This window comes from Penaeus vannamei, chromosome 9, assembly GCF_042767895.1.
Source record: "Penaeus vannamei isolate JL-2024 chromosome 9, ASM4276789v1, whole genome shotgun sequence".
NCBI classification, from domain to species: Eukaryota; Metazoa; Arthropoda; class Malacostraca; order Decapoda; family Penaeidae; genus Penaeus; species Penaeus vannamei.
In genome coordinates this window covers 17,536,277-17,546,276 of record NC_091557.1, presented here as the reverse complement: position 1 = coordinate 17,546,276, position 10,000 = coordinate 17,536,277, and the positions used below count along the sequence as shown (strand labels likewise).

General features: G+C 38.2%; 1 protein-coding gene across 6 annotated transcripts in view; it reads left to right on the top strand.

Annotated features, from left to right (window-relative positions):
- The window catches only part of LOC113804936 (SIN3-HDAC complex-associated factor), a 102,799-nt gene extending 95,682 nt beyond the window's left edge, over positions 1-7,117 (top strand). For all 6 annotated transcript variants that reach the window (XM_070125415.1, XM_070125416.1, XM_070125413.1 and 3 more), the window contains exons 3-6: positions 1,405-1,558; positions 1,817-1,938; positions 2,691-2,951; positions 3,179-7,117. In XM_070125415.1, the coding sequence (XP_069981516.1) occupies positions 1,405-1,558; positions 1,817-1,938; positions 2,691-2,951; positions 3,179-3,521 (880 nt within the window). In that variant the 3' untranslated portion in view covers positions 3,522-7,117. The remainder of the gene's footprint in view (positions 1-1,404; positions 1,559-1,816; positions 1,939-2,690; positions 2,952-3,178) is intronic.
- Positions 7,118-10,000: the final 2,883 nt, after the last annotated feature.

Genomic DNA, 10,000 nt, shown 5'->3' with positions numbered 1-10,000 from the left:
AATTTAAAGATTTTTGGCCCTCTTCTTTTGTCCATATTGTCTCATGTTCCTTTGTACATTAGTTTATCAATGGGAATAATGTTAAAGCCCCCTTCTAAGTGCCAAATTAGTCAAATCACACACCTAGAGGTTTTGTGCACTAGTGATCAGTCTTCTCTGTCACCCTTGCCTGATGATGACATGTTCACGTCACCCAGCCCTCAACCCAGATTTTTGCATGATGGGACCGTAACATCATCCGGATCATAGGGATTGATAGGGATATTTATTATTCATTGTTATCCTTATCAGCTAGTGTGTTGAAACCAGTCTTAGATTTTTATAATTGTAAGTGGGACTTTTTTAGAGGTAAGGTGGCTGTTTAAAAAATATATGATTTTGAAGAAATAGTAATCCATTTATTATGGGGCAGAAATTAAACTTCTTACATTATGAATTTCAGTCAGGCACAAGAAATTCATGTGTAAGTGGTCAGCATCCCAGGCATGTGGTGCTTAAGCCAGGTGCGCATGAACACCAATGAGCAGTGACAAGACTCCCCTTTTAGAAGTTATTTTGTGAAACCTTTTTTTAGCTTTATCACCATTTTCCAGTGTGCATATTTCTTTTGATTTGCTTTATCCAGATGGGAATTACTTATTTTCCTTGCACAGATTCAATAACATCTCTCTATGTAGTAAATAGCTCAGTGCAAGAAAAAAATATGGAACATTTGGTTATTTGTTGTATATCTTTTCTGTTACCCAGGCCTTCACTCTTGATGCTTTGTTCACGTCACCTTGTAACTGCCCGTTTTTCCTTGACGTGATCACAACATCATTTGGATCCAATGGGGTTAACAGAAAAATAGTACACTGGTCTCTCCCCTCTCCTTCCATCCCATTTGTTTACCATTATTTGTTATTCAATTAGCAGAATTGACAATAATTACCTACCACATAGTCTCTATATGAGAATGTGTTCATTCCACTTTCTCAATTATGGCATTTCTTTTCAAAAGTGAAAATATCTACTGTTACCACACCCCTCATTTTAATGAATATCTATGTTTATGGAGCTTTGCACATAAATCTTGACCACGGTCAAGATGAGTTTCCAGCTACATCACTTCAGAATTGTTATGCAAGCAAGAACAAGGACATCTTATTTTGGGGGTTTTGCATCTAATGTAAGGCAAAATTTTAAGGTTTTAAAGTTCTTCAAGGATTGTGGGAAGAGTGAAAATCTTTAAGGATAGAGAGATGGGGGAAGGGTAATTATCCTTATGTACCTGTAAATTAGATGTTAGTGTTATTGAACATGTGTGTGTGTGTGTGTGTCTGTGTGGAGATGTACAGGTAGTGATGATTTTTTCCCTGAGAAAATTATATCATATCCATTAATTTACACCTGTTTCTTTTGCAGTTCACGGTTCACAGACTCTAAGAAATATGAAGATGACTTTGTAGAGTGTTTTAACTTGAAAGAGAGAAGGTCAGGGGAGATTTGCAATGCATGTGTTCTCCTAGTCAAACGCTGGAAGAAGCTGCCAAAGGGAACAGACCGCAATTGGCATCATGTAAGATTTCCTAATGTTTTTCCTTCTTTTTTATAGGGGGAATGTACTATGATCTTAAAGGAATTTCTGTAATTTTTTTGATAGATCTATGAATGTTTTAAAATCCATTATATTGTTGATGCATGGAGTATTATGTCATGGTCAATAATAGGAACATACTATCATCCTCAGTTGAAAAAGATTACCATATCATCAGATCTTCACAATTTTGTCATGGTTGGTTTGTATATACTAATCATGTTAAAATTCTCATTACAGGTTGTTGATGCTAGAGCTGGACCAGGTACAAAGTCCCTCACAAAATTCAAGAGCAAGAAGCTGAAGAAGAATCCTTTAAATCCAGATAAACCAGTAAAAGAGAAGATAAAGAAAAAACACAGGTAAAATCCTTAGATTTTATATTTGTTTCTTATTATGCAAGAAGGTTAAAATACCACTGAATTTCTAGTAACTTCCAAGGGTATTTTCAGAATTGTCTAAGTAAGATTAACCCAGTAACGACAGGTGGCCCATATATGAGACACCCCAAAAAATAAGCATTGCTGGGACGCCAGTGTGACGCTGTATCGGACCGGGGCCCGGCGTGTGGGCAGAGTCCGGGCCAGCCCTGCGCGTCGATTTTGTAGCCGCCCAGAATTTTTATTTTCAGCTTCAAAATATACCAGTGGTAATGGGTTAAGAAATATCAAATGTTTCTTGGCATACAAGTTGCAACCGATTTTAGAAGGATTTACTGTAATGGCATCTACAACCAATTATTATTACGCAAAATTTCTTTGTCTCAGTGTGGTGAGACTATGGGATGTACGTGTAACCTGTCATAATATTTGAAGTTAAGTGTGCTTAAGCTAAATATGTTCAAGGTCAGTAAGACTTCTGGGATATGAGAAGGCCTATTTTTTAGATTTTACAGTATAAACTGAAGAGCCTGACGAGTCAGATGCTTTGGAAATTTTTTTCATAATTGAGGAATGGTTTTCCCCAAGTCTAGTAGAAGGACTTGGCTTTTGGGATAGTGTGCTTTATGCACAGGGAAATAATTTTGAGGAATTGGATGTATTAGCTTCTTATTTTTATATACATCAGTATAATATCCTAGACTATGAATGGTAAATATTTTGTCATTCAACAGGTATGTTCGGAAAGTAGGACGAGAAGGTTCTCCTGGAGCATTGAGTGATGATGTCACAGTTGGAGATGAGAGATTAAGTGAAGGATCAGGTCCCTCAGTGCCAGGCTCTCTGGCACCCTCCCCATACCCATCACCTTACCCTTCAGAAGATGATGCAGATTCCCAGGACCGGACATTACTAACAGGAGCTGCCAAAAGGAAGAAGCAGAACCCTTCTCAGTTTCAGCTCAGCAGTTTTGTAGATTTATCATACTGGAAACAGTAAGTACTAAAGTTCACATAATGTTCATTTACCTATTATATGAATAGGTTGGAATTTTCCAATTAGAATTGTTTTGTGATATTACCTCACAACTGTTTTGTCTTTCAGTATCAGGAGCAGAAACATTTACTTCAGTGTCCCAGTATAGTTGAGGAATCCTTAAAATCCTTGTAATTTTCCCAAAAATTTGTTCGTAGAAGTATATTGATCATATTTGCCATTTCAGAGAAAAGGTATGCTGTGGCCTCATATTCCGAGGAGATTGCGGAGAGGTCCTCATAGATCCTCGCTTTTTCCAACCCTGTTCATGTCGGATAAAGTCTCTGGAGTCCTCCCCTGCACCAACACCAGCCTCCACGCCTCTTGCTTCTTCAGGAGCCTCTGATGGTGGCAGCCACTATGATGATGAGATATTAGAAATGATGTCTGAAGCCAATATGAATGAAGATGATGATTATCAAGACTCTGACTCGTTGGACGAGCGATTAGATGAGCCATATTACTCATCAGCAACAAATTCTCCCTCAGCCCCGCTTTTGCCTCATTTATCAGCAGGACTAGCAAGTTAACTATAGTGTTAATTAGTGTGCAAAAATTATGACTAACTACCTATTTAATTGTCGGTAGATTCGTACCTTTTTTATGATTTAGATATGACAAAATTTCCATGATCAATATTAGTGTGTTCTGAATTTTTATTTATTATTCATGGGTCCAAGACTTGTATTTTTCAGGGTTGATAGATAAATTTTGAAGAAAAAAAAAAAAAAAATAGTTTTTTATTATTTGGCACAGAGCTAGGCTGCAGCCCCTCCTAACTCTTTATAAAGTCTTGTTATGACAATCTGTATCATGGCAATACTCGTCTTACTGCACCACATAATCTGTCCACTATTGCAAGCAGTCAACCAGTTCTGCTCTATGAAAACTGAATTTCAGAAAATGCATGAATACAAAACCATATTTTACAAATGCTATTTTTTATGCCATAAGCCTTTTTACAAGATTAGGATATACATGTGAACTTGGATGAAAGTATTCAGTTTTTATATTGTAGAACACCAGTACAACATATGTAATATTTGTGTGCAGGTTTTTCAGCTCAGTTGTAGGAATAAAACCTCAAACAACTTACATGGAAGCTTTAAAAATTGCTGGAAACATATGGTACATGAGTTGCAGGAGGTATTATATTCCGGTGCTGTGCATGGTGCTGCTGCTGCCACTGATGACAGTTAGGTGTAGTGGGACGGTTCTAGGATCTCCATATCAGGGAGTGGGCGCAGCTGCCTCTTGTCCTCAGGTCACAAGGCTCATGTGCTCAGTCCACCAGTCACTGGCTCCGGTCTCTCATCTCAACATAGCCTCCTCCCTCCATTATACAGGGTCTGCCACCATCGTTCCTTTGTCCTTTATTCTTTACCAACATCCAGCTCTTCCAAAAGGGACCAGCAAGTGCACAGCTAACTTGTATACTACATGACTTTGATGTTCAAAGTGGGAAGACAGTATGAAAATAGAAATGCGCTTCCCTAACACATTAGTGATACTCGTAAAAGCTGTCTTTGCACAAATAATTACATTATTTCTGTGCTGAAATGTGTAAAGGCCGACATTCGTGTCAAAGACACGATATAAGATATTTTGTAATTTTACATCATTTTGATAAAAGTGACCTGCAGCATTGTTTAATGCAGCTAAATTGTATGACTAGAGCAAGACAATAAGAGGCTGCTTCAGGCCTCCTTTTTATCAACTGTCAGCCAATTGCACTCATTGCTATGTGTTCCCTCTTTTCCTCTTGTTTTGGAGGCGAGGCAAGTACAAAATCCTTTTTCTTGTTCAACTGCTCCCATCTTTGTTTTGTTACTGAAATATGAATACAGTTATCTTCAGAATTTCTACTAAGTAGAGATTCAATTTTTAATATATAAAGCATAAAGTAAGTATTTTTAGCTAATTGAATATTGAATATTTTTAAACAATTTTTCATATATGCATAATGTGCTCAACCTGTTTTTTTACAAGTTTTTATTCTGAAATGGAGCCAGATGATGGTGAAACCGACTTGCCTGCCATATTGCAAATTCAAATGAATTATTTCCAAACCTGAATCTAGTCTTCAAACATTTTTAATGTTAAGGACTTGATAAAAAATATAAAAAATTAAAAAAAAAAAATCGAACAGATGGCCCTCAGTATTACAAGGTACAATTTTTTTCCTCTGCTTTTTTCTTTCTTTTCTTTCTTTTTTTTCTACTCTTTATTGCCACACTATGCGCTTGTTAGCACACATGAGCGGTGCTGTCCTGATGCTCGCTGCAATATGAATCTCTAGCATCATGGATAGTTACTAGAAGGAGAACAGAGTTTTGTTGATGCGTATGTACGGATGTCCGCATGAATGAAACAGGCACACTGGAATGTGATGTCTGGCACCGAGTTGGTCCCAGCACCTGTTTTACTTATGAGGATCGTCCAAGGAATCAATGCAAAGCTATGGAAACCCTAGGTGTAATACTGGAATATGCTTGTGGATCTCTGTTAGTGAAATGCTCATTGTTATGGCTGTTTTAGATAGTTGGTCTTTTTTATAATTTTTTATGGATACAAATTTCTTGCCCCCAGAATTAAAGAGCACATACTAAAACCTAAATTCAGGGAGCCATACATTGATATATGGTTGATGTCAAGTATTTTATAATCTGATTGATGTGTTAACTGAGTGAGAAAGGATAATATCTTGTTTTCCTTGTTGATATGCATCTTTATGAAAGTAGGTTCTTGTATGTGACAAGCCACAAGCATTTCTAAGAATGAATTCCAGTAATTACACAGACAAATATTTTCAGCCCTAGGAGCCAAAACTCTCCCAAAGACTGTGATTTTTTCAATATTAAAGAATATTTAAGACAAGTGAGATTAGAGGCATGTTTTGTATAAAAAATGCAATCGGGGAAAAAAAATTATACATGCATTGCATTCCAAAGATTGTTAAGTGTATAATAATATTAATATCCCTTCATAAATATTTCCAATAGGTATGGACCTGACACCTCATGGTGTCAATGACCATTGCATTTCTGATTTATTATAATTATTATTTATTATCTAATTTAATTCAGGTATACTACTTAAGTGGGTTAATTGCAAAGTGACAGGCTGAAGTCACACAGCATATGCCTGTGGCATGTGTGCAGGCATATGCTTCCACCCCCTTGATGCTGACCACACAGTTATTTTAACTTGCAACACTTGTTATGGTGCCCTTGTTAGTTTCTGCAGCTGTTAGAGAGTTAATCACTTCCCCTGTCTTTTGTTTCTATTTATGTATTGCATTATACAGCGTGGTGCAGCAGACCTGCCCCAGTCAAGATTTGGCAGGTAAATGGGCTATGCTGTGACAAATGTGTGGTTAGACTAGGGGGTGGGACCAGATCTGGGATGGAGTATAGTGTCCCTGAAGTCTGTCTGCCTTGTCATGATCATGGTATAAGCACAAATGAAACTGCAACTGTATAAAGTGCTATAATTCATGTAACAGTGCTCTTTGTTACCAATACTCTTTCTTGGGATATTTATCTAATGAGATGTGAATAAATACATTTTGATATTGTGATATATGATGTATGATATCGTTTTACAGTACATATATATATATAAAAGTGCTGCTTTAGGTTGTATTTAAATTATTTATTTTTTAAAGGCCTGTTGGTGAACTAGAGCACTTTCTTTAAGTAAACAGCTGCAGCATGTTTCCTACTGCATCTCACAAGTACCTGGGAGGAGTCAGGGCGATCAACATTTTAAGCGTTGATCACAAGCAAAATGAATGTCTGATGTTGAGGATGTGATGAATGTGTTAGCTCATTCAAGTGTCACTATTGGACCTGATGTGATAACCATACCTTGGAGCTGTGAACAATTTTTTGCTTTTATAGTCGCCCGGTTCCTCGTGGGTTTGTACGGATGGTCAAAGGACAGTCAGAGAAAAGGTTCTCCTTTGTTATGAAATTGTTTTGTATAATGACAGATGATCCACAAATAAGCTTAATAATTTGAGCTTAAGAAGTGTGTCCATTTCTCTGTTCACTTATTTAATGTTTCTGTAGTTGTGAATGTAGTTATCCTTTACAAGTTCAGTACAATAAAGTATTGTCAACTATTTTGTGTTAATTTAATGTTTTACCATAGTATATTACTACTATTTATTTATAACTCAGATTTCACTGTGTGATAGAAAATATATTTAGAAACATCCAGAAAAGCCTCCTTTGTTCAACCAATTTATAATAATAAGCTTTGATATCTGTAGGATATAGACTGTTGATTGAACACAGTAACAACCTCATACAGAGCGTACAAAATAAGAAAAATGGTGAGGAGACACATCTCTAACTGTTGTTGCTTGAACAAAGGTTTAAGGTCAGGAGTATGCATAATGCAAGAGAAAAGTACTGCACCAAATCCAGTGAAACTTATAATGAAAATTACACTGGCTGAAACACGTCTGAAGCTAAAAAAATATTCAATATTTTCAGTCCGTCATAGCTTGAATAACGAGGTAAACGCTATTTATCAGATGGATTCCATTTTTGCGCAGCATTTCATAGATTGCTAATATCAAAGGCTATTTTGTTGTCTTTTTAACAAATTTTCACAGAATTGGTTGCATTTTTGGCTGGGAAAAACACTGCATGCTCTATCTTCAAATTTTCCTGATTACTAGCATCGCTTTTAATGCAAAATGCAAATATATAACAGCCATGCACAATGGAACGATTGCAATGACACCATAATCATGAAAATCAGTTAATGCCTAAGGGAGCTGTTATAGGGAGAGAATATCAGAATCTTTTAACTTGAGAAAACTGCGTTGAAAGCTGCTATTTGTCTCTCTGCCTTGTAGTCTCTCAGAAGTCGCGCAATCCGCATTTACTTTCAGTGGGATGTTAACTTCCCTCTCATTGCTTCTCAGATAGTTGTTTATGACAAACAGGAAATGGAACTCCTATAGCTACCCTGTAAGGCTTATAGTGCCAAGTTTGAAGTGCGTAAATGTTTTACTCAATTAAACATCGCAGATAATACAAATTATTTGTCTTTGTATTATCAATGAGACAAGGGAACACTCTGCTCCCTCATCCACCCCCCAATCCCAATGTCCATACTCCTACATTTGAATTATTTGCAGATATCCATCCTCCTCCTCTTCCTCAAGTTCCCGTCATCACCTTTCCTCCTACACCCTCCTAACATACCCGCCTTCTCTACCGAATACTCATACGAATCCCTTCTATCACAACAGTGGCCTTCTTCAGACCCCTCCCCACTAGACATTCTTCCTGATTCTTCACCACCTTCCCCATTTCTCAAGCCCCGAATTCTGCTTTTCCAACAGTCACTATTTTCCTTAAACAATGTCCCTATTCCATCCCCAGTCACTGATACAATACAATTCACTCAATCGCTCAATCTCCTTAACCTTTCCCAATCTACTACCGCCTTTCCCTTTTCGTTACCATACTTTCCTATAACACCCTCTAATCTTTGACATCGAACACTTTCCCCTCTCCCCGGCTTCTACTTTTCCAACAGCCATCTCTATTCTTCATTGAACATTTTTCCTATATCTTCCCAAGTGACAGATACACTATAATTCACTTAATTGCTCTACTCTTTAACCCTCCCCTTTTTTACTAATTTCTTCTCTTGTTCCCTTGCTCCCTCTTTCCCTTTTCACTACCATACTATCCTATAACGCTTTCAAACCTTTGGCATTTAACACATTTTATCTTAATCTTTAACTCGTCTTTGCCCTTTCCGACACAATACATAGTGCTATATGACCTTTGATGTCTAGCACATTTATTTGTTTCATTGAACATTTCTCTCTTTTTCACATCTAGTAATCCTCTCAGACCCCGTCCATGGGTCCTTTTTTCTTGTCAATGCATTTCCTGGCTCTGGTATGATGGAACGCAGACATGAAGATAAACCAACTGGTCGCACGCCTCAGTATATTTTGTATGATTGAGTTTTTGCTTGATGAGATCCTACATAGTGCCTGATAAAGCTGCCAATGTCCACGATAAAAACAAACAATAACGTATGTTTTGTTTCTAAATGTATTTCAGTGAGGATAGTGCGTTTAGATATGACATGCCACCCACAACTACTGATAATGTTTTAAAAATATTTGCTCAGATCAGTTAAAAACTTCATTGAAGTGCTGCCATAAAGTTATACTTATCAATACCACTGAATCCCATGTTAACATATTAGGTCTAAATTTTGCCTACCCCTCCTGTTATCATCATCATCATAGGAGCTAACGCCGACGGGGGTGCATAGCCGCGTCCACCTTTTGGGATCCCTCATGGCAAGCCGTCAGGCAGGGACTCGGCCCATTTCGAGCTCCTCGCGACAGGTTTGATTGATCTGCCCAAACCACGACCTCCTAGGTCGTCCCACAAGCCTCCTCCACCCAGGGTTGTTTCTTACAGAGACACCCTGATGAGCAGGATCAGTCTGTGGGAAGCGAACAAGGTGGCCATATAGCCTGAGTTGGCGATCCCGGATTGTGCAGGTAACAGGTCCTGTGCCAGTCTCACGGTGCAACCGTTGGTTAGACACATGGTCCCGCCAACAGTACCCTATGATCCTGCGCAAGGACCTATTACAACGAGACGAGACTCCAGGGCACTGGATAATGTCCAGGTTTCACTTCCATAGAGTAAAACTGGCATTATCAGGGCCTTGAAAACCCGTAGCTTGGTCCGAGATCGCTGGAATGTGATGCACAGGTACTGGCATCTCCAAATACTCTTGTCGAGAGAGTTCATGTCCCCTGCTGCCAGGCCAATCCGTCTGCTGACTTCCTGGTCAGACAGCCCAGAGTTATGACCTGCACTACCAAAGTATGTAAAGCTCTCTGTGACTTCAATGTCCTCGCCGCAAGCACGTACCGACCGAACAGGTTCTCCTAGCAAGTCCCCTAAGTCCTGGATCTAGACCCAAGGGCTTCGCTTTATTACTAAATAAATCG